Genomic DNA, 27322 nt, shown 5'->3' on the forward strand with positions numbered 1-27322 from the left:
TATATTTTCTTGAAATAAATAGGTAAGAACAGATTAATACATTTTTAAAGTTATAAAAATAATAGTTTTATTTCGTAAATGTAGACATCATGGCAGAGAACATGTAGTTTCCATGGTTTCTATGGACTTAATTGTTTATTTTTTTTCTCACCCTCCTTTTATTGTGACTGAAGCAAATAAAATACATGTACTTGGCATTCAAAAATGTAATTATGTTGTGTCAACAATAGAACTGAGATACTTTTATTATATTTTTATCCTTCTAATTTTTTATTATTTTTATTTTTTTCGTAACCTCCTTTATTATTAAATTTATACAGTACATACATACACCTGCATAATATTAATGACAAATATATACTAACATATACTACTGCCTTCGATTGCTTTATCCTTTTACGCACTTACGAACCTCTATATTAGGCTAAGAAAAAGAGATTGATATTTCTGAAAACCTTCTCAAGGCTGAATTAACAATTTACATATCTTATTTTATTTCTTAAATTTGGGTTATCTAAATTGCTCTTTGTTTCATAATCGCTGTATGTGAGAAATATAACAAAATAATAAGTTTTTTAATTTTTGCTAAAAACTCTGGATTGTTTATTTTTCTTAGGTCGTTTAGTTAAAAAAATTTAGATATTTTAAAAGATTGTAATTAAGCCAAAAAAAATAAATAAAATGCGAAAGCAAAAATAATAATATATAATTTATTTATCGATGTATTCATCAAATCTTTATGAAGGAATGGCATAGCATTGAATGAAGTTTTTTTTATATTGGGGTTTATAATAACTTTTACATAATTTCATTTCTAATCTGTGAATCTAATATAGCCTGTGGAGGGGTTATCGAATAAGATGGTAATTCTTGTATATAAACGTTTAGCCAGCGGAAAGCTTGAGCTGGCAGAATCCTTGATGAATGGCCTATTCAGTTAAGCACGTCTCCTCTAACCAAAAGCCTCCTTCCATCTCATCTTTGCTTCAGGAAACGCTAATGCAAAGAAAAAGTTATTCAATGTTTCTTCCTTAAATATATGAAACTATATGCGTATTCTAATATGATTTATTTGTATTCTAACCATATATATAAACATACTGACTATTATGTAACTGTAATCTGAATTTCTAATCACACACAAACTACGGTCAGAATAATTCACATTTCTACTTAGCTTGAATAGTTGCGCATATAACAAAAAAAAAAATAGGATTTTGTTTTGTATTAGACACTGTCTATAGATTGTACCGTTGGTTGTGACAGCACTAGGGATGCGACATCGATGTCGATGTTTTGAAAACATCGATGTTTTACCCAAAACATAGAAGTTTTTAACATCGATGTTTTTAAGCCGATGTTTACTAAACATCGTTGTTTTGTCCCAATTTTTCATTTTTTTTCCAAAAGTAACTAAATGAAAACAAAAATTTCCAGTATAAATAGATTCCTATCAACAATGTAGTCGAATAAAAAAGTACCTCCAACCTTCACGCTAACGACAGGATAGAGATAAATTACGACTAGAAAAACAACGATGTTTTAAAATATCTTTGCTCAATATTAAAATACCATTGCATACAAATCTTTGCCAAAAATACATCGATGTTTCTGAAATGGTTGTTCAAAAACATCGATGTATTTTGAGTGATGTATTGTAAAGAACAATATATTAAAACATCGATGTTTTTTTATTCGTTGTCGGATTCGATTGAAAAAGCACTTCTTACAGGCCGTAGGACGCGGGATCGTTGAACAGACCTCATGTTTCTGAAATAGTTGTTGAAAAACATCGATGTATTTTAGGTAATGTATTGTAAGGAACGATATATTAAAACATCGATGTTTTTTTTAGTGGATGTCGGATTCTTTGTTTTAAAAAGCACTTCTGACAGTGCGTAGAATGCGTGATCGTTGGAACAGACCTTATGTTTCTGAAATAGTTGTTCAAAAACATCGATGTATTTTGAGTAATGTATTTTAAGCAATGATATTTTAAAAATATCAATGTTTTTTGTTGTCGATGTCGGATTCTTAGTTCCAAAACCTACTTCTGACAGGCCGTAGAATGCGTGATCCTTGGAACAGACCTTATGTTTCTGAAATAGTTGTTCAAAAACATCGATGTTTTTTGAGTAATGTATTGTAAGGAACGATATTTTAGAACATCGATGTTTTTTGGATTTCATGTCCTATTGGTTGATTGAAAAAGCACTTCTGACTGGCCGGAGCATGCGTAGTCTTTAGAACATTCTTTATGTTACAGAAATGGTTAAAAAAAAACATCGATGTTGAAAAACATCGATGTTTTTTGTCGATGTTTTAAAACATCGAGTTTTAAAACATGTTTTAAACATCTAGTCGAGGTCTGTTCAACAAAAAAAAATGTCTGGTAAATTTTGTGAAAGAATGATTCCACTTTATTTTATCCATTTTAATAATATATCCGTAATCGAGAAACAGGATTTTATAATTGAAATTTGTGGCTCTAATATTAAAATGTTTTCAATTTTGTAAATAAGCAATAGTAATTTTATTCAAAAGAGTGAATATTAATTGCTTTTTTTAATAGCATAAAACTAATATATTAAAAACTCATAGGTCCTAACAAAAATTGAATATAAAGTGAACATATTTAATCAGAACTCTTTAAATCCATAGTTATTCAGCCGTTAGGACCCCCTACAATTTTCTTTCTATGTGAGCATACTTGAAATTGAAAAATCAGGAGTTTACAACCTCTACAAATGTCATTAAAACCGTAATCAAACCTCTTATTTGACCTCTCAACTTTATCGGTTGTAAACAAAACAAATAAATTTGTTTTGTTTTTTTAGTTAAAAGAACAAGTGGTCTAAAACGATAAACTGTCTATTATTTTGTGAAATGGTGATATTTTGTGTGCTAAAGATATTAAACATGTAAGCATTAAACCTATAGAGGTATAGAAGAGTTTACGGAGAATTTTGATTCTAGATTTAAATATTTATTGATGTGAAATTTGATTTAGGGAAGTCTCAAATCTTTGTTTTTCATGTTCAAATACGATTACTTATTTTTATAGTCATTTAGATGATGAATAAACAAAAAATAAATTAAGTGATAATTCATCGTATTTACCACATATTTACTTATTGTATTTATTATTTTATACAGTTGTAAATTACATTAAATAATCTTCTTAAAAATAAATTGTATTTATGCGCTATTTATTTTGTTACAACCTACTTTTAACTTTAGTCCTGAAATATTTTAATTCCTGCCTACTCAAACCCCTGTTTTTTATCGATCCCAATAGATTTCTGGGAATGTTTCCAACCATCTGTATTATTTAACAGCTATCTGTATTATGACAGAGGATGAAATTCCTGAAACCTCTCCTATTTCGATCGTAGCAGTATTTGTTTAGGTTTAGCAGGTTATTTCAGGTTTTATAAGGATTTTTTTCTTTTTTTATTATCATACGATAGGAACGTGTTTATCAAAAGGTGGAATCTGGTCGAAGTAAACCGATCCGGCTTAGCTCCTTTATCATTTGGTCCGGGTTTAGAATTAAAGCGTGACTGAAAGAGTTTAATTTCTAGGGCGAGCGGTTAGTTCACAAACTGCTTAGTGTGTTTGCAATTATTGAAACCTTTAAAAAAAATCATAATATTGGAACCATTTATTCTTTAATGCACAGTTCAACCAAGTAACGGTGTAATTATTAACATTTAGATATGAGATGTAGATAGTTGATCGTAGATTAATAATTGGAAAAAATGGTCAGGAGTTGCAGTCAATAAAAAGAACATAAATAAACAAAAAATATTTATTCATGTCAACGTTTAAACTCAAATTTTAGCTAAGACTCCTTTGCTGCAAGCCCCCCAATGAAGACCTGAAACTCAGGTCGAAACGTCAGTGAATAAAGTGCTGTGCTACTAATTCCAAGGACCAGGATTCGAATCCGTCTGTTGCAGATAATTATTTATTCTGTTATTGAAGCCGCGAGTCAACCCTGTGGGTCCAGGACCTCTGCGAAGTCCACCCAGCCAGTGGATACTGTTATTTGGGGTCCATATAAAAGTCCATCGAAATTGTGAACCTAAAATTAACTTTAGACATAGCGAAGAATAATTGAAAGTACATACTCTATTTAGATTATTATTAGTTGAATAAGAAATAATTTTATGATTATCTCTCAATTTCACTTTTTTACAAAAAAAAGTAACCAGACAGAATTATTCTGATTTTTTGTATGAAACGAGTATCATGAATGCCATGTTTACAATATCACTACTTGTTTTTGTTGATCAAAATAACAATATTGTTTATTTATTTTTTTTTTTTGCAATTCTAATTTCTGAAAAAGTATGCTCATTACATTGCATAATATAATGGCTGAAATATAATTTTGTTATGATTGAATTTTAATTTACTATATTTATATCTTGGCTAACAACAAAGATTAGTTAGTCAGTTTTAGTGACCATTTTACTAACTCAAGTTAGGAGTTAGGGGTAGGAAAACAGTTGACTTGAATTAGCAGTTTAAACTACTAATTCTAAACAACATAAATTTAAACCAGGGACAGTTACTGGTTTATTATATTACTATGTTTCTAGGATAACGTAGAAAATAAATTGCTGATTTGCAACAATTTTAAAATTATCAGAAAATGCTAGGTAATTCTGAATAGATGAAGCAGATTATTTAGCTTTTCTCAAAATGTTAAATATTCAATTCATAATCAGATATATTATTGATTAATCCATTTTCATTTAATAAGCATAATTTGCAATTAGTTATAAGATGGTCTCATTAGGTTAATGATGTTAAAATGATTTTATTTTTATATATTGAAATAAATTATAAATAGTAATCTAGATAATGGACAGAAGTCCGAAACGTTTCTGCTAATAAGTTAATAAAGAGTTTAAAAATTTTAAAGGTTATTCTTGAAGTTTAATAACATAATGATACTAATTCTTATTTTATATTAGTGGTAAAATGTATCAGTGGTCGTTCATAAAAAGTGATAAATTGTCGATTTATCTTTAATTGTTAGTGATAAATGAGATGGAAAACTAAAAAAAAAAAAAATGTCCAATAATATCATATTTTAATTAGTATACGGAAAAAAAAGTTTCCTTGAAAAATATTTTGTCTTTTTAATAAAGAAATAAAGTTCCCGGAATAGATATATTAGAAAAAAGTTAAATAAAGAATGTTAACTGAAATAAAACATCCCGGTAAAGATATTTTAGTATTAAAAAATGTAACAGAAATTAAACTTCCAAGGAAGGATATATTTGAAACAAAAAAAAAAAGAAATAAAACCCCTGAAAGGAAATTTAGAAAAAACAAAACAAAAATAGAACTCCCAGGAAAGAATATTAAGGAATTTGAAAAACGGTGAAATGGTGAAATAGTTGTTATTTATTTAATGTTTTTCTGGCATCATCCTACAGCATCAATTGATTTTATGTTATATAGCAGTATAAAACATTCTAAGATAAAAAAATTGATGAGAATAAATAAACCAGTGAATAGTCTAGAAACAATTGAGAAGCCGTTTGTATTATGAGTCATTAGAATTAACAGTATGCATATTTTCACGTTAAAATTTTTTAGATTCGTTACATAACAAGGCTATTCGATCCTATCATTAGTAATTTGATTTATATATTTAAGAAAATAGTTTATGTATTATATATATTTAAAGTGAGATTTTTTTTTCAATCTAACTACAAATTATTTTAATTTAAAATAAAAATTATTTATATGTACTGGATTATTTGTTATTTTATAAAAAAAATTAATAATGATATATTAATTAAATTATACTTTATTGATGTGATATGAGCTTTTCTGAAAGCGCAATCTTTACTTTTTTCTTCTAATTTACATTACCTGCATCTTTATTTCAGTATTACCCTATCTAACTTCACAGTTAATTAACTTAACTTAACCTCTGTATTCCGAGTATTTAACCTACTTTATAATTCTTTCATCTAATTTTTAATATAAATAAATTCTCTTCATTTATATTCACTAATTAAATAATGTTAGCTATTCATATATATTAATCTGTTGAACTTTCCAAATCAACGTTCCCTTTAACATACCCTTGGGTACTATGGTTACAGTTATAAGCCAAAATCTTATTTAACTCTTTTTATTTTATTGGTAGAGGATCACCATCAAATAAGGAAAGGGTTTTTATGTCTGCAATAAAACTGTAATAAAGAATTTTATTTATTCTTGTATATATAAACTGATTCGACTTACAGCTGTCGGTCGGACAGTAAATTTTAAGGGATTTTTACTGTTTACAGAAAAACATAGATGGTATATAATAAATTCAACTGATAAATTAAACATATTTTTAACTTATTTATATATTATTATAAATAATAATAATTACTTATTAGTAAATTATTATTATTTTTCATTATTATTATTATAAATAGCTTTTTCGAAAACAAATTTTTATTTTATTTTTATTCCAACTATTTCATGAATGTTTTTAATAAAAATATTGTGATATATCAAAATATTATTCAGAAAAACTAGATGTGCTAAGCTTGGCTACAATTGCATTTTTTATTTTATTTTTTTAATATTTAGTTTTTGAACGTCATTTTACCAAAGTGGTATTAGTAAAAGAGCCGGGAAGTAAAAAATGCAGTTATTTCACCCACTTTTTGATTACTTTAATTAAAACAATATATAATTACTAGTCAAAACTGATGAGTCTGCCAAGTATAGGTAGGGGGAATAAAAAATAGCGGCTGTTTTAAAACATTAAAAAAAATTAATTTTTCATTCAGAGCTCTATGTCTTAAAAACTACCAACAACACTAGAAATTCTAAAAGTGTATTATTTAAAGTAGAGTAAATTTGCTGAAATATGAGCCCTAATAGAGTACGTCCGGCAAAGGTCATCAACTACTTTATAGTACGTTAAACTAGCTTTAATTTGAGTGCTAATAGACATCTATACGTCACATAGTTCCTGAGATATAGATTTCTCAAAATAAATTAACTAACTACTAATCTTTCAAATGATTTTTAAGAAACGATGCTTTTTAAGAGGCTATATCTAGAGAACTATTGAACGTAAATAGCTCTATTAGGGCTTACAGTTTAGCAAATTTACTCTACTTTAAATGATGATCTCTTAGATTTTCTATTGTTTTTAGTAAAGTTATAGGCCTCCGAATGAAAAATTAATTATTCTTAACCTTTTTAAGTCGCCATTTTTTATTCCTCCTACCTATACTTGGTAAACTCATCAATTTTGACTAGTAATTATGCATAGTTTTCATTAAAGTAATCAAAAATTGGGGTGAACTAACTGACTTCTTTCTCTTCTTGGGTTCTTGTACTAATAGACCCTGACATCTAAGAATAACATTCAATGCAACTTGGGCAGATAAAAGATGAAAATTATATTTACAAGTGTGAGTTATGAAGTTTTTGTATTTTAAGTACTACTAATGCTATCCACTTATACATAACAACAACTTCAAGATGTCCTTTAAAATGTTATGTTTCTTAAGCTAATTCTTTCCGATCTCACTTATGAATATTCTACTTGAATAAGTTGTCATAGAAGCATGCTTTCATTGTTATATGACTTCTTATTGCTAGATCTGAAATTGAATAGATCAATCTTACTCCATTGTGAGTCACCTTCCCAATCTCTGGAATAGATGAGTCATTGGCTTGGATTTCCTCATAAGAGAACCCCCAGGAATCTATTAGTCTGCTTATAGTAGGGGTGGTTCCCCCATCGCCTCCTCTTCTTGCTGTGTGCACAATAAGACCAATAAGAAGGACCATTGTGTAACCAGGCTCAAAGAAATTTTTTGTTATGTCCAATTATTATCGATTCATTCATATTTATTTTTAGAAAATATTCAACTTCTTTGTATTAATCATCTATTTATTTTTTCTGTTAATATTTTTAATAAAATATGTAATTCTGTAACTTTTTCCATTGTAATGGGGACCTATCATCGAACAAATTTCAAGTACCTCGGCTTGGGCTGTTGAAATTTCGACCCCTTCTCAACGGACCTGATTAGAAAAAATTTCCTCATTTAAAGATAAATTTACTTCTCTAAATGGACACTCATGAAAAATTGAAAATTAATAAAACCCGTTTTATGTTTAGTACATAATGCATCTAAATTTACCTTGAAGATTTTTTTTTTTTTATAAATTATTTATTGTTATTTACAACTGTATACATATATACACATCAAGTAAATTTGCTGTAAGTGATATTATGACATGATACAAACATGTGGAGGATCTACCTATACTTGGTAGGCTCATCAATCCATTGATAGAACTCAAAAAACACTTCTAAAGGAGAAGATCTCGAGGCCATCTTCTTTTCAGACGCCTAGGAGGATTATTAGGTAGTGAAGGAGAACCCAGGTTAGAAACGAGTTGGTTTGGGTGGTTGGGAAGTTTATTATGAAGGATTGGTTTCTGGTTCTGGCCAAATCGGCAACATAGGGGGCATACCTTGAAGTTATTCTTTTTTTAATTAATGTAACATCAAGTCACAATACAGTCATCAAATACAATAAGTTATTACTTTATATCCTTTTATAAATCATTTTCAGCATAATAAGAAATTTATTATTAAAAATAAAATGCTATTTTGAAATAGATTCTTTAGTTGCCAACGAAATATTTACTTTTCTGTCTCCTCGTCACTATATCTTTTCATTCAATTCCCCTTCTTTACCCATCATATTTTGCTACGTTTATTCGTAAATAAATGCGTTAATAGTAAATCTGTTTTTTTAAGGCGAATTAATATAGGTTATGATCTAACGTGTCTTAAAGACGTGAAACATTTATTAAAAATATTTTTTACGTGCAAACGGTATGGAAAATCGAACAAACCATAAAAACAAAATCATTTGGGCACTTAATTTCTTGTTATAATCCGTAATCATAATACAGAAATTTATTTGTTGATGCGACATCAACATAGCTACTAATTTGTCTCCTCGGCCGACCGAAGTAACTCAAATTATGGTTTTTGATTAATTAGAAAAATATAATTTTAAAATAATTTAGTTATCAGTTTTTTTTTCCGATTTGCAACACCTAATGCCAAAATCGTCAAAAACCTTAAAATATAGCGTTTTTTTCTTATGATTTTACCTTGAGTATGAGTTAGAACAAATAAGTGTCCCATATAAATTTTTAATGTAAGCAAAGCACAAAAACTGTACTCTATTCCATTGGAATTCCAGAGCTAGATGCTACAATACGGTCAGTAGAGCTTCAATACAAACAGTAGAGTTTGGAGAAGGTTAAATAAACAATGAACAATACTCTCCCAAAATGGATTTTAGACCCTTTGAAAATCAAAACAAATGAAGATTTTTCATGATGATTGTGAACCAAATCGTCTTATCCTTAACTTTTTGCGTATACATATTTAATTCCAAAAATAAAACAAAACCAACAGGAAAACGGCCATAAAGTAAATAAAACATTACTTGTGAATAACTCAAAAAGTACACATTTTATAGTAAATTATAAATAAATGGGTTAAAAATCAACCTGTACAAGTGATAAGTTTAGGAATAACAATTTTTTTTTGCTATTCACCTGTTCCTTAAACAAATTTATGCTTCAGTACTAAACGAAATGTCAACTTATCAATAATTATTGATCAGTCAATTTTTTCAATGAAGAAGCGTAAATTCGGTTTGGGGACAGGTATATACAAAAAAAAAAAAATTCTTGTGCAGACAATGTTCACTTGTACACCTAATAATAATAATTTTAAGTAATAAACTTTTGGATAATAATTTAAAGTGTTCTCCAATCGTCGATCTCCTTTCATAGGCAGTTTTATTTAGTTTTTATAGTTTGTTTTATTGATGCTTACCAACCACATCACACTTTAGCCTTCTCGCTGCATACCTCATCGACTTGTAACTGCCAATCGAAAAGTTGGCACCCTCGTTCCCTCCCCTTGAAGCTGAAGAGGATCGAAGCGAACTTTAATTAGCTTCCTGAATACTTAAAGTTTCCAATCCAACATTATTCGGAGTGGCTTCACTTCGCTTCAATCTTCTCACTTTTTAACCACTTCTCACGAACGCAGCTGCTGCTAATTTCTCCAGTTTAATTTATTTTCACCACAATCTTCTCTTATCTGTGTAAAAAAATCAAAATATTTAATAATTTTGGTAATTTGTGTCATGAAAATTATTATTTTAGCGATATACTGATAATAAATAATTTGTAAGATTTTTTTTCTCTGGGTCAAAAAATAAAACTCATTGTTCTATTTCATTATTATAGATCTGCCAACGTTTCAAACTTATTTTGTAGGTATTTTTTAGGGTGAATGAAGTTATGATGTCCGATTAATTAGGGATTGGAATTCTTTTCTTCAGTATAATTAAATTGAGCTTGAAACCGATAAACTTTTATGTATATATAAAGATAAACTTGGATCCTCAGAGTTAGTAGCATAGCGCCTTACCCCTATACCACCCTGCCCCCTTTATATGTATATTTATATTTTTCTATTCCAGAGTTAGGTCCCTTGGAGAAGGCTAGAAAAGATACTACACTCCACATTTATATTCAAGTGAAAATAAAATCAAAAAATTGGTACTGAAATATTCTATATATATAAATGAATTCCCTCGAATATAAATGTGGAATATAGTATCTTTTCATGGTACTTGTGATTTTTTAAGCCTTCTCCAGTAGGCCTTTACTCTGGAATAAGTTTTTTTTTAAATATTTTTGTTTACAAATTCTGGTAGTAAATCAGATTTTAAAATGAATTCATATAGGGACAATTTTTGATAGGACGCTTACTGAAAGAGTACATCATCAGTAACCGTTAAAGATCTCATTTTAACTGTTTTTGACGATTTTCTTCCTGACTTTGTCGAAAACCAAAAATCCTATTGATCAAAATCGAACCAGGATTCAATTTTGAGTCTTCTTCTACATCATGTATAACCTTATTACCTGTAATCTTGAAAAAAGTATACCCTTAACTTTAAGGAAAAACAATAAAACAAATGCTTATAGAACTGTATGGAAAAGAAGGGGTAAAGAAGATGATTTAGATTTTTTATATAATGAAGGCCCTGGCATATGAGTCGCTGAAAGATGGTATTTGGATTTCAATTTCTTTTAATTACAAAAAAGATAAATACAACAAATTAAAAAAAAAAACTCAAGTTACGGGCTCGTTAAAGAAGCATAAGATCTGAAAGACCAATAAAGTTAGTTCCAGTCGTTTTAGAAAAATATCATTCTGAAGTTGTCGTCCAACATTTATTAACCTCCTTTATTCCCTTTAAGTACTTAACAATTTTTAACGGAACTTTTGATATATGTAACGATCTGTTGAAATTCATGAAGCTAAAAGTTTTGAGGAATTATGTTCCTGATCGGAAATGTAGAGCAGAGGGAGTCAGTGGAATAACGGTATTTTGAGACAATAAATATCTAACTATAAGCGATTTTAAAATTTCTATTTTTTAATAGTAAAATAAATTATTTTTCTAACTTTTTAATCAAATCTGATTCAAATTCAAAGGGGAGAACATAAATCGCTATGTCACACAAATATAAACGTATCATATTTCACATTTTTGGTATTTTAAATTATAGTTATATGTGTTTAGTTTTAATTTGAAATTTCATGGAAAAATGTTTGTCTTTGCCTTTAGCTTATGATTTTTTTTCTGTATGTATGGTCTCATACTAGTCGTCTGGTATTATATGTATAATAAACATGTTTATAATAAATTTGAGTGAGCTAAAATAATTTTATAATAATAATTATTATAATTAGAGTAAATTTTATATTGGACGAGAAATTAAATAAAAAATAATTATTATAGAAAGAAGTGAAGAATAACAAGATGACAATCATAAAGAACAATAGGAGAAAAGAAAACAAAAGAATAACAGGAAAAAAAATAGGATAATTGATAATGTCGATACTTAAGTAGTATTGGAAAATCTATAGTGCAGTATGAGAATATAGTAATAAAAAATTATTAAAGAGTGAAGAAAAAGTTTTGAAGTTTATTTTTTTATACGGAATGAGACACTCGTTTACTTTTTAATATTTAATTAACGTTTTATGTACTATATAATTAACAATTTTGAAAGTTCAATACATTAGAGTTGACAAGGCAGTTAGAGTAGATAGTGGATCCTAGCTTATCGATCCCCTGGCTAAATCATTAGCGTCAAGTGTAGCAGAAAGTTCCCTCCGCCCAAGTGGAATATTTACCCGAGGACCTGCGGCCTGGGTCACCAAGTGTCCAGGAATCAGTTAAGGAGAACTCGGCTTCTTCGGTTATCCGTGCTCGTCAACTTGGCTTCTCGTTCAAACAGTTGCACAACTATTGGGTCACAACCGACGACTGAACTGTTGGATCATTAATGTCTTGGAAATCTTGTAGAAGAGATTTAGATTTTAGAACATTGGAAATGTGTTCAATTATTATCTATTATTTTTCTTTGTTTCTCTCAGATTTGAGAATCATATTAAATTAGTTCTATAAATAGGTATATGCAGTATAATTACTGTAACTAATTAAATAATTCGTATTCTTAAATAAAGCCATAAAGTGAAATAAGCAATTAATATTTAAGTGGATTAAGAATCACTCAGGGATCCCAGATAGTGAGGCAGTTGACAAAGTAGCTAAATAAACAATAAATAATACATTAACAGAGGTCAGCCGTAGACACTGAGTCGCCTTACACCGATAATTATAAAATAATTAAATTAGATCAAATAGAAAACTGGCAAAAACAATATCGGTGGAACTCCACTGGGAAGTCTATAAAAATATATTTCATCATACTATTTGAAAACCGTCGTTCTCACCAGCGACATAGCGAACATGGCGAAAGACATCATAAAAAAATTATATTATACTTAAGACGAATCATTTACAACATCCATCTGCACAAAATAGGCATAATTAAAACTTTTCAATGCGAAAATTGTTGCGGTAACGAGACCCTTAAACATATTATCATTGGACGTCTGACATACAGAAAACAACCAGAAATATTTTTCAAAGATCTAAATACAAGTCAAATATATAAAAAATATATATTATGGAATATTAAAAGTAACATACTTTACAAAAAATATGTTATATCCATGAATCTTTGAAATCTATAAACTAAAATGTATTTCAAATATAGTTATGATATAGTATAGTGGTAAATCAGATATATTTAACTTAATAAATAATAGTAGTAACAAAGGAATTGAGCAAACTGTCTTACAAAGGCCTCATATAATATAGTTAATTTTATTTGGCTGTATGGTATAAACCAATGCCATCCACACAGGAAAAAAAATAATCCTTATGATATATGTACTTTATTAACATATTGTTATTTATTTTAATTTAGGTATACATCTATGAATATTTGCAAAATTAAATTTGTAATGTTATAAATTATTGATAAATATTTCTAAAAGAATCACATACGCTACTGGTAATTTATTTTGATTAAAATATATACCTTATAAAAATATATTTTTTAATTAATATCCATTTCTTAAAATTAGACAACTAATTATTATAAGTGCTTCTTTATATTACTTCTAAGGTCTAACCTTCGTGTTCCAGGTCAAATGGGCCAAGCAGCAGAGAGCGAGGAGAAGACGGAAAAGAGATTTCCAGACACGAAAAGACCTGGGAATCTCCGACGAAAAACACGTTTACCTCAACGACCAGAGGTGGCCACAAATGTGGTATCTCGTGAGTAGCTTATGTTTATCTTTACACCTGTAAATAGAATTCCCTGCTTTAGCCAAAGGATACTATTTATAAATATTCTATGTTCATCCTTTTTCTGTTTTCTATTCCACATACACTTTTAATTAACCAAACATATAATTAGCGATCATTTAATTTATGTTATGAACTCTTCTTCGAAGTTTAAAAAAACAAAACAATTATAACAAAGCAGTAAGTTTTTTTTTTAAATGAGTCCTTCTATTTCATTTTAATGTATTTAAATTAAAAATTCAATTGGATTTAAAAACAAAATGGAAAACCGATATTTTGTTTTATGTTAATTTTTCTGATGTAGTTTTTCGAAAATAAAAAAAATTCTAATTTTGTCTTACTAACTAAAATATCATGTCTCAATGATTATTTTGTAGCATACATAATACATTTTTTTCTGACTTCAAAAATTTTGTCGACGTTTCACTAGAATGAAGAATTAAGTTTCATACTTTTTTTAAATGAGATAAAATTTTACTATGTGCAACGAGATTTCATAGCGACGATGTACCGATAATTTGTAAGTTTTGGATTAGTTTATTAAATTTTAATTTCCTAATAAGTTTATTGGTCGAATTTTTCAATGAATAATGGAAAATAAGATGTATGGAAAATACGGTTTATTTCTTTATGTTAAAATAATCGGAGCTTTCTTTGAACAGTAGTAGGAGATCTCATAAAAGATAATGTTTTAATTTATTTTTTAACCGGACGTATTCCAAAGATATTACGGTAGCCTGGCGTTTCTTTCTCTACTTGGGTCATCCTACAGACTGTCGGATACTGAATACGTCAAGCACAAAATAAAAAAGAAAAACTTTTTTGTCTGATGTGCCACTATTCAAGGAAATCAGGGATATATAAAGGATAAATAGTAATTAAAACTATTATTTTATAGATCGTATTAAAAAATTGAAATAATATCTGTATTATTTCACTTTATTCTGATAAATGCTGCTTTTTTTTCATTAAACATTTTAAGTATGTGGGAAGACAAAAAAAAATGTTTTTTCTTGACTCTGCGAAACACATCTTATATGATTACACCAACAGAGAGAGTATAGCATTACACTGACGTTAGGCGTTGCAAACTTTACTAATGCCTAAGTAGGGAGACATGGATAATTAATTAATACTTTTCCTAATTTCCGAGGGTAGAAATGGAGTAGGGGAAATTGAGGAAGCGGAATGGAAGGTGCTAGTGCGTATCTCCATGTACACTCCGTTAGCTACAGCAACTAACTTGTCTCTGATTCATGGCAGCATTTGCTTACCACTATCTAAGAAGCTGTAGCAACCTTACCTCGGGGTAAACGACCCTACATTAATAAAGATTCTCAGAATTATTAGATAGGGTTTTTAAAAATTTATTTTGTTTATTTTCTAGGCTGTTTACCAAAAAGCCAGCAGACCTTTTACAACTTAAATTTAGAATGTTAGCATAAAATAGCTATAAAAAATTTGTGTAGCCAAGATATTCATATTCGCGAAAAAATATCATCACTCATACCTCCAAGTAATATGAACGATGTAAACGTTGTTCTGTAAAATTAATATTACATGACGTAAGAACCTCTTTAATTCCTACTAACTAATAAGTAAGAACATCCCATAAAATTTTTTGTCTATTTCACTACTACTGGAATCCAGGGAAATTCTATTCTACAAAGTTCTAACATTTCAGATAAATTCTAGTGGTGATTTGTTCTCCCTGGCCCGAAGCTGTCACCAATGTACTCCATGACAGGTGCAGTCGTACTCATCCGGACTCCGAATAATCTGGACCCGACGTCTAAACGATATGACGTCAAATGTCAGGACGTTTAACCAGATAGAATTTTCAAGTGTAAAAGAGAATCTCTTTGTTATATAGTACATTGATTTCAATTCAATATTTCATAAAATTTCCTTTTGAAAATAACCAATTGAAAAAATTGTACCAATTAATTTTCATTCTTATTTACTACAAATGCGTTTTATATTTATGAATGAGGATAAGATGGTTAGAGTGAAGAGCACAAATAAGTAAATATTTATAAATTATTTATTAATTAATAATGATAATGTAGTATTTAAGTTTAATAGAAAAAATGAAAAAAAAAAAATATACGTTATTAATGAAATATGTAGGTAAAATACTAGAATAAAGGAATAAAATATAAAGTGAAATAAGGCAAAAGGAATAATTAGTAAATTACTATTGTCATATTAATTACAGATATTTTTCCTAATTTTTTTCATAACTTTAATCTTAAATTATTGTTATTAAATTGAAATATTTATATTTCTTTATTCTTTTTGGATTATGTACCATTATATTTTATTTCTTTAATCCTGTTATTGTACTTATATTTTTAATTACCTTCTTATATGTTTCATTTTCCACTTTTGTCATCACTTTATTTCAAATAATTTTCGTTTTGTGCTTATATTTACTGACTATGTATTTTGTTATTTGATCTTTCCTTTTACTTAATTTCCGTATGTTACTTTTCTCATACAGCCTGTATCTTCTTATAATCCTTTATTTATCTATAATGTTATTTAATTTCTCATTTCTAATCATTCTGTATAATCTTTTATTCAGTTTGTTACCTCGTTTTTTGTTCTTAGTCCTGAAGAAGGCTTGGAATCCTGGCCGAAACGTTGGCACTAATAAAAAATTCTTTACTTATTTTTGTTATTCACTGGCCGAACCCCCAATCATCCTCATCTTTTTTATATACATCCACGTTCAAGTATTCATCATTATTTATATAAGTATTTAGGTAATGAATAGAACCTTTTCTGGTATTTTTAAAAGTTGTAGGGGTACACTTATTTTGGAGTAGATAATGGTTATATTGAAGTACTTTTTCAGTGTTTTTATATTTTAAAAGACAACCTTTTGTGCTTTTGCCTGTAGATTGTTAACTGTTTTGTTTTAGCAATATCTGCTGTTTAGGAATTTGATTTGCAATCTATAATTTAATATCGATTGGGAATGAATGAAAACCAAGACTTATTGTTGAGTTTTGGCTTATTCATTAATATCGTAACTATATATGATATTTTAGAAATCACAACTGTCAACTGTCTACCTCTTCTAAATTAACTACTGGCTATAAGTGGAGTTACATTGGGTGATCTGGTATAAAAGTATAAAGAACGGTTGTTGCGTCTTCTAGAAAATATTCCGGATTATTTTTTAATATACATTGATGGTTCCAAATCCGAAAGCTCGAAAGCTTAAGTACCCAAGTTTAAAGTACATAAGTTATGCTCAATATACACCGCCGAACTCCACGCAATAGCATTAGCCCTCCATTTTTTGCTTTTCAATAACTTAGTAATTGATACAAGACTATTGTAATAATCTAAGATTCGTTGAGCTCTCTAAAAAGTTTGAGAAACATGTACCCCGAACATCCACTCATCATAAGAATTCAATCTTTTCTTCTAAAACTATCACAACAAGGTAAGTCCATTATTTTCATATGGGCTCCAAGTCACATTGGCATTGTTGGTAACGAGCTCGCAGACAAAGCTGCCTGAGAGAGGCACTCACGCTCCCTGGCCGAGGCACCGTCGTTCTTACCCCCACCTTATTTATTGTCAACAATAAACAGGATAGGACTGACCCCAAATTTATCAGAAGTTCTCAAAAAGGAGGAAGCTAAAATTACATTAGTGTTTGAATTTTTAAAAGCACATCGCCTTCTTTCTAAATTATAACTCCTCTTTGATTTTAATTTTTTTAAATTTATATATTATTTATTTTACTTATTATTAATTTTTAGAAAACTTTTAGCATGCTATAGGCGTTGTTGACCAGAGGGTTTTACGCCTTTAAGCAACAATAAACAAACAAATATTGGTTGATCTTTAACTCTTCAAACTTAGCCGTTGTCTCGTTTAGACATTCAGAATCAGCTTTCTTCATAGTTATGTTGAAACCTGTCCTGTAAACTGATACGAAACTATTTGATACGAATACTATTCTCTTAGCTTACCCTAGGGAATCGGATTACACCGTCCAAGTTTAGCAGTTCTTGCCGAATAGCATTCATAGTTCTAATCGTCCGGCATAGTTGGCTAGTTCTGCCGTCCAAAATTTGAATTGGAGAGATATTCAATGCATTTTCATTTTGAAATGATTAATATAATATAAGATGTATTTTCTTCTTTGTTGCTGTAGAGATCAGCGTACCATGAATCAATGTTTTCAACGTTCCATAGCTTTTGGAATAATCTATAGAGTTATATAGTAAAAAATAGAGGAATTTTTTAAAGATTTTTTTAAAGATGGTAGGATGATAGTCCGGGTTGCGATCAATAAAGGTATCAAAATAGTAAAAGATATCCATTTATTGTTAATCAACTTTTCACCCCACTTTTCATTTAGCCCTGACGAAGCTCTACAAAGTGGGGCGAAACGTTGGTTAGCTATAAATAGTTTTCTTTTACTATTTTGATACCTTTATTAATCACCACCCGGACTATCTACCTACAATCTACTTCATACGGTCAATTATCTTCTTTCAATATTTTAAAAATATTTTTTCTTTAGATCATCCAAATTCCAAAAAAAAAATTTGTAATGAATTTTATATTACATTAATTGTACCTTGGGTCACCCTCCCTTTTATGTTGGGTTGTGACTACCTTGGGCAATGTCTATGTAAATGTGAATCGAGATCATGATTAATTTAGAAATACCACAAAATAAATTAATGACTTTTTTTGATTAAAAACTGATCAAACAGATCAGGTCTTACCTTCTCAATCGAAAAAACTAAGTGTCTTCTGCAGGAAAATAATAACACCTCCATCTCCAGAACTCACCCTACAAGATTATCCGTTACCGTTTGCCAAACATTGTAGATTTTTAGGCCTCATATTCGATAGGCGTCTTTCTTGGAACCACCACATCAGTACACTTAGAAACAGATGCATAGATAAAATTAAAATCTTAAAAGTCCTCAGCAAAACATCATGGGGAGCTGATATATCAATGATGTAATGAAAATATAAAAACCTTAATCTTCTCCAAACTTAATTATATAAGTTTTGTATATATATGGCTCAGCTCGCTTCCAAAGCCTAGCCAAACTCAACACCGTTCAGAACACCGGAATCCGCATTGCCACAGGTGCCTTTAGGACCAGTCCAATTTTAAGTTTATGTTCTGAATTTGGAATATAGCCAATAGCCATCAACATACCACAAAATAACACGCCCCCCCTGGACCTTCCAACGTCCAAATGTAAATCTCCAACTATCCAGATACCGCAAACAAAATACAACAACGTCAAAATATCAAGGAAAGTTCCGAGAACTGCTACAAACTCTATCAGAACATACCGCTATGCATACAGATGGTTTAAAGTCAGATAACGTAACAGGATCTGCCTTTGTGACACAAAATACAACCCATAAGAGAAAACTACATCATCTCTCTAATATTAATACCGCAGAACTAAATGCCATAGCACCCGCCCTTCACTTTTGCATGACAACTATACCAAATGGTAATATAATAATAATATCGGACTCCATTTGCGCTCTTCAAGGACTAGATATAATGTATTCAGTTCACCCACTCGTTCAACGAATTCATGAATACTTAATAATGCTAAAACAAATAGATAAATCTGTCTAATTCATCTGGGCTCCTGGGCATGTTGGTATTACAGGAAATGAGATGGCCGACAAAGCTGCTAGAAAAGCGCTAGTCCTCCCAGGTAGATAGAACCACAGGAATCTTAACTGCAAAGGAACTTGCTCGCCCTTTAAAGGAATCTATTAATAAAAGATGGCAGGCAATGAGGGATGAAAGTCCACCCAGTAAGTTGAAACCTATCAAGAAAGATGTGAAGTCCTGGATTACATCAACCCGAAGTAGACGCCGTGAAGAAGTAGTGATCACCCGACTCAGAATAGGACATACCCGACTGACACACATCCATCTCATACCAGGAGAGGAAACTCCAAAATGTTCAAAATATAATAGCAATCTGACCGTCAAACACATTTTTGAAGAGTGTCGTCACTAAAAATCAACTCTGAACCAGTTAGGGGTACCAACAAATGTTCCAATGGCGTTGAGGAACGACGAACCCGTAATAGAAAGAACTATCATCCATCAGACTAACTTAATAATCAGCCTTTAATTATTATAATTATCTATTTATCTTGCCTTATTTTTAAAATTAGAACAGTTACTTATCTGCTTTTCATCATAGTTTCCTCATCCTTTCCACTATCGTAATGATTATTAAACAAATTATAATTGCTTAGCTAGATAATATTTCAAATCTCACGGAAATGAGTCCCACTGGTGCGGATCAGTACACCATACAAAAGCTATGACTATGGAACAGCAAGGCCTTACCAAAACCAACAACCAACGGGCGTTGATGACCAGGCTGTTAAACGCCCTTTCAAAACTAACAAACAAACAACAATGAATGACTTTGTTCAATGATAAGTCAGAATACATTAAACAAATTAATACAACCTCTCTGCTCAAATTAATTTACATTATCTTAATAGTCTACACATTAAGAATTAATTTATCTAAAGCCCTGAAAAATTAACAGAGAAATTGCTTGAATTGTAGAGAATGCAGTGTTTGATGTTCACTTGCATGTTGGGCCAGCCCAAGGTACAAATGCAGTGGTAACCCGTGGTACAGTGATATGACATAATTTTTTTTAGGTCAGATTTTTAGAAAAGTTTTAAGCTAAATTGCTTATAACATACATTCATAATAAGCTAAATAATTTACAAAATATTGAATAATTAATTATTTTGAATGAATGTACAATTAGGTAATGTTATATCTCAGCTAGGTCTTATCTTTAGTGAATTAGTTTCACAGGCCTTAAATGACTAATTTTCAAAAGAACTTCTTCCAAAGTACCTTTACTTCAAATTATTTTAAATGGTTAACCATTCACAGATACCATTACATGAGTAAGAGTATGTAAAAATGTAAAAGTGGTAAAAAATTAATAAACTTAATAACTAATACAAATGAAATAACTTATAATTCGACTAAACGTCAAACAGTTAAAGATAAATTTTCCGGAATATTATTTTTATCTAGTATAGTTCTATATTGTACAATTGAAAAGGCAATAATTTTAGAAAAAAAATAATATCTAACATGTTAAGTCATAGAACGTAGTGTTGAGTGAAAAAAAATGTGTATGAATTTATAAATAAATGTTTGTTTTCATGGTTATTATGACAATAGCTGGGTTTTATTTTTTTTTCCTACAATTTAAATGTATTTCAATGTTATCCTAATTTTGTATACTTGAGTATATGAGATAAGATTTCTTATTAAACTAGAAATAGCTTTCTTTAAGAGCGCATTCATTGTAAACTATAATGAAGTAAAATTTTCCTTGTAAGCTTTTTTTTTTTTAAATTTGGCCCAAGGTATACATACATATCTTACTATTTGTCAGAGGTGCTCTTAAAAATAGAAATTTATGAATTTTTATCACGATTGTAATTTATGATTTCGGTAATGATTAAAGGCTTTTTTAAAAGCATGCTAAGAGGCATAATAGTTTAATTATAATGACATCACTAATTTTTCTTTATTCCTCTTTTCTCCTCTCAATGTGTCTCTAGAGCTTTCCCAATTATCCAGTTGATCCTAACAATAAAAATTGTACCTAGATAATAAAGTTAGTGGTGAAAAATGAGGAGAGTCTGGGTATATCCCCTGGGAAGGGCAACGCAGGTGTGCCAACCCCTAATCCCTGTTTAATTAACTCTGTGACCTTTTTTAGGGCTGTACCACGCCCCCTTGGTTCAGTTGGTTCACTTGGTTCCCTTAGTGGGCCAAGTTGTTGTTTATGTTTTCGGCTTAATTAAAATACATAAATCATTCCATCTGAGAAGAAGTGTTGGCTAGGGGGCGGATATTGGAGATAAGGCCAATCCGGGGTAATTGAATTTTTACCCTGGGACAGAGGGACGCTGGGGATTCGGTGTATACCTGAAACATCCCTTTAATCATCAAATGCAAGTGTAACTGCCAGCGTTCTAGAAATATACAGGTACTTTATTTGAATTTACTTTTTCCTTTTTTTTTTCAATGTATAACTTCCGTGATGGTTATGTAAAGGTTAATTACTTAGTCTATCGTTTGATGTTTAGTTTTCAACTCTTCGTTAACACTTCGTTATTACTTCATTCTATTTATTTATTGTGTAATATTACATTCTGTCTTATATTCATTAACAACGACTGAGCCCTATGGTCCCTGTTAGGATTATAGAGCCCATTCACACCATATTTACAAATATATAAATTAAATGATAACAAAATAAGAAATAAAAGAAACAATTAAATAAAAACAATAAATCTAAAGTGCTTTGTTACTTTAGGTAAATACTCAATAATTCCTCTTTGCAATATTTACATTCATCCTGGGGAACTCCGAGTTTGTTTGTTTGTTTGGTTGTTTTGAACTCCGAGTTTTTGCCTCACTTGTAGAGGAAGGGGCAGGACTCCGGGAGATCCCGGCGCTTATATCATAATTGCGTCACTGGTAAATTATCATTAAACCCGGATATAAAGTTTAGATAAAACTTATCTCCCCATGAAAATTGGCCGATAAAGTATATATATATTTTTTTTTTTTACAGAATATGGTATGGTAGCCACTCATCTGAAGTGACAACTTAATGTATGAAATATTAAATATATTTTAAAATTAAATACCAAAAAAGGAGCAAGACAAATAATTAAAGGTTAGCTCTTGAGATCTAAACGTGCATCTTAACGTTATTGGCCTTTTACGTTATTGTATAATTAATTTCTGTCCATTCAATTAACGTTTAACTTTATTCGATTATTCGTCCTTATTAAGCGTATTTTTCTCAGGACAGAACAAATCACAAGAAAGTGGAAAACATAATTAAAGATGGATTGCCTTTCTATTTTCACAAAACCACAAGAAATTGGAAACACTCAAATAAAAAATTTGGAGCAGCTATGCACAAAAAAAAACTAATCAAAAGAAAATTTTCAGTTATGAATAATTCCTTTAAAAAAATCTCTATCAATCTTATGGTATGACATTTATGGAATAGGAAATAAATTAATTTAAAGTAATTTCAGAGGACATATAAGTAAATTTTATACTATTCATTTAAATGAGGCTCATGTAGATCAACAAATTTCTGCTTAAAGGAATCCTCATGCTGGGACCAAAAACAATTATTAATTTTTATTTCAAAACAGTATTAAACTACAAATTAATTTTTATTTATATATAATCATAATCAGAAAGCGAAAGATTGATCTTCGCTCTTCTCTGTGATACCAATAAAGAGTAAAATTGTTAAGTTTTTAGGCTATAAAAAGTCAGTTAAATATATTTAAACAATCATAAATACGTTATATTATATTTCCAATTCAAAATGACTTAGTCATCGTGAACTTTGTGTCATTTGGTATATTTTAACATTATTTTGATGACTATAAAATATTTAATTGTAGGAATATAGTCGAGTGGTGTATAATTTATAATTATCCGAGTGTGGATAATTTACCTTCAATTACCAGTTTTTTCATTAGGCTTTCGGACTTGTCATGGATAATTCCCTTTATCCAGATCTACAGAAGAATTCTATAGATTCACATAATAACTTTGATAAATCTCATTAAACAAAATTAACTCAGACATTATGACTACTTATACCCAACTCTGTATACTCTCCCTACTTCATACTCTTTTCTCTTATTCTTTTTTTATCTATTTTTTGTTCTCCCATTCTTACCCCATTTTAGTTTACTATTTGTCATTGTTGTTTTATTTCTTACTACTTTTATCTATATTTTATAATTCTTTTCTGCATTATATCACATGCTGTTTATTTTATCACTATACATCTCAATTGTACGATGAATTCATCTATAAGATCTCACTCCGTTTCTTAAGTATTGTTGACACTCATTATTGATGCTATTTGTCATTTATTTTTATTTCTTATTAATATAATCAATAAAGTATGCTTCATTTATCATTTTTACATTATATCACATTTGGCCTATGTTATCACTTGCACATTTATGATATCGTAGGCTTCATATATTAATTATATTTTTCTTACCTCATTTTACATTTTATTACATTAAGTGGACAGAGAATGGAAACTCAGCCTCATAAAATGGATAAAATCTTCATTGGGTAAAAATCGGACTGCCAAAAGTGATTCTGAATAAACCATCTCCTTTTACAACCGTTGGTCTAGTAACGGAACTTCCAATACTGCACCTCTGACCCTTCTAGGTTGTTGCTGTAAAATTTTTTAAATTATCAAATAAATGCATTACATATCAATAATGCATTTATTTGATAATTATCATTAATGATAATTATCAAATAAATGCATTCTCATTTTTTTTTCCTCCTCCTATTTCGTATGTATCGTATGAAATATATTTTACATGAAAACATCCTATATAAATGTAACTGTACTTACATAAACAAATTGAGTGACTAACAGTATCGGAGGAGCATAACAGTTGCTGAAAAAACAGCAATCGTGGAGTTTAAACGACTTAAGTTCAAGTGCTGACTCCTAAGTTGTTGGGTGGCTTCTTACGATAAAGTCGGCGTCACACTAAGATTTGTATCTCATAGACACTTGGTTTAACTTTCTGTTCCCATTAGCATAGCTATACTTTTAATAAGTACCACAATAATTGATGTTGCTACACAAAATAATACTTGTTTAACTGTTAAGAACCCATTAGAATCGTCATTATATGTAAAAAACAAAACAAAAAAAAAGTATTTCATTTAATATTTATTTGAGTTAGTATAATTCCAAAATATTCTATTTAAAATAAGAAAATTTGAAATTTCCTTCCCTTTACTTGATATATATAAAACTTTCATTATCTATTCATTTTTAATTATAAGTAAACTATAAATTTACTCCTGTAAATTAATCCTCATTTATAATTATTATTTTTAATAACAGTGATATTGAAGTAAACTCTAAATGGTTCCATAAAGGTCCAGGCTTTTTTTTGTGAAGAAAAGTGTAATATAAGAGTAATATAATAAAAACATTGCAAATTTTAGAAATCATATTATTTTAAAGGAATTTCAATAAATTATAAATGATAATTATAATTAGTAAATTATTAGTTATTTTTGTTAATAATACCGAATTAATCGAACAATTCATTTTTTTTAACCAGAATTTCCCCAAACTACTCCTTTTGACTATTTGGTAACATTGAACAGAAATGTTTATTTATTTATTTGTTATTGAATTATATATATTTTAAATACAAAACATGGGTTAAATTTTTTTAAAAAAACATTGCCCACCACTTACTTCCGTACTCCATCTTGCGTCATATTATCAACTTACTCACTTTAATTTTTTTTTTCTTCAGATGTTGATAAAGAAGTTTCACTCTAAAAAAAAATGTGATATTCTATATTCAATGATAGTCAGTCCTTATTAAAATAGGCAAGTGAACGTAAATAACTGAGGGATTGTAATGAATGGGTAAACGTGTTAAAAAATCTTATTTGTGAATGGAATGACCGTTACATTTTTTTTGTTTATTATTTCATTCTTCTGTTACATATTTATTATTATTATTATTATTTCATTGATATGTTATTTTATTTGTTTACTATTTTTTTCGATTAATGAAAATTATTTAGTAATTATAATATTAAAAATCAATGTTTTTTTTTTTTTTGCAAGAGACTAATTCTCCACACTATCAACGACCGTAAGCAAGTCTAATTGTTAAATATTTATTATATTATTATTTTTTACATACATTTTTATTATATTAATATTTAAATTAGCAAGTCTAATTTCAGACCGTCCGTAGGTCAGTTGGTTAGGCCTAGGTCAATTGTTCTGAGATCTGCGGGCGGCTCCGATTCGAATCCGGCCTGGGGCCAGGGATCGTTGGCTTTTTTCATTAAGTGGCGGTCCCACAAAATGAAAAACTTGATCCCCCCCCCACAATGGTTAGTCACCTGTAGATAACTGGCAAACATCACCTTCGATGTGGATTACCTTAAAAAAAAAAATGTTATTATAAATATGTAACCAGTCCGAACTAGTAATAAAGAAATAGAAAAGAAATACATTTACTATTCAATTATCTTTAATTTTATTATATATTTTAAGTATGTTTCCATTAATATCGATAATGTTTAATGTACTGTACAGCAAAAACCAGTTTAAACCTTCGAATTAGGTTGGGTAAGCTGACTGCGGTTTGGTTGTTGATGGTTAGCGCAGGATTATACGCTTATTAACTGTACGAGAATACCACTTTCTTCCATTATTGCCAATGCCCGGGTAATCCGACCTCCCTTTATCCAAATAAACGACGCTAGCATTTAGTTAGCCAATTTGCATCTGTAAACAATAACCATTAGCCAGCATATTGCTAATATGTAAAATATTGTGGATTGAGGCTATGTTTAAAATTGGATATTTGTACAGCACTTCGTGTTAAATATAATTTCTGTTTTCAAATATCTTCATAAATAACATATAAGTGAAAAATATTATGGATTTAAACATAGCTCACGCTACTTAACCTAATAAATAATTTGGTTTTATTGATCATAACGGTAAATACATAAATTTATTTCGCAAGGTTACCAATACTATAATATCCTCTCGTAAACATGAATTCCAAATTAAAACCAGTAAGAACTATTCTTATTCATAAAACAATAGTCAGACCTCTACTGATGTTTGTCTGTGAGTTGTGTGGAGCAGCAACTCTTACGAAAAGGAAAAAATTTCAATAATTTCAAAATAAGGTCCTAAGAATTGCAGTGGATGCCCTTGATTTGTAAGAAATAGCCAATTGCATTAGGAAATACAAATGGAATTAACAGAAGACTTCATAAAAAAACGGTTCATAAAATTCCACTCCTAGTTACCTACAGTTAAAGGGCAGTAACTTACAACTTGGGAATTCCAACCTCATCTCGAAGACTTAAGCTCAGAGCTGCAGGATATCCTGTTATAAATTCTATATTTATCGATTCTATTATTGACATTACTACTGTATTATTTTTTTTTCTATTCGTCTTTTGCTTGAATTATTTTGTTTTTCCCATTAGAAGCCAATTATTTATCTTATTAAATCTATAAATATCATTTTTTTTATATTAACTTTTCTTTTTCTCTCTTATTAAAAATTATTGTTTTTATCTTTATATTTAATTTATATATATTTTGTTTACATTCATAATTAATCATTATTAATAGCGTTGTAAGTGGTTAGTGGTGTCTTTTGCACAAGACTATTAATTATCCTCATTAATCAACTGTTAAACAAAAAAAAGCTTCTATATTAACCATTTAAAGACCACCAGGCCGATCTAGTGTTAAATAAAAGAATATGTATAAATTTATTTCAAGAAAAAAACTGTAAAAAATAATATTAAATAAAAACTGGAAACAAATGTATTTATTTTATAAAAAAATAATTAA

The 27322-nt window shown here is 29.2% G+C and overlaps 1 protein-coding gene across 1 annotated transcript in view; it reads left to right on the top strand.

The window, feature by feature from the left end:
• Positions 1 to 27322, top strand: part of LOC106690541 (furin-like protease kpc-1) — a gene marked incomplete at its 5' end in the record, with an annotated part of 130769 nt that overhangs the window by 6690 nt on the left and 96757 nt on the right. The window contains 1 exon segment of the mRNA XM_024358571.2: positions 13659 to 13790. Within this exon segment, the coding sequence (XP_024214339.1) occupies positions 13659 to 13790 (132 nt within the window).

Source organism: Halyomorpha halys, unplaced genomic scaffold, assembly GCF_000696795.3.
Source record: "Halyomorpha halys isolate HHAL.00 unplaced genomic scaffold, Hhal_1.1 Scaffold51.1, whole genome shotgun sequence".
Lineage (NCBI taxonomy): Eukaryota > Metazoa > Arthropoda > Insecta > Hemiptera > Pentatomidae > Halyomorpha > Halyomorpha halys.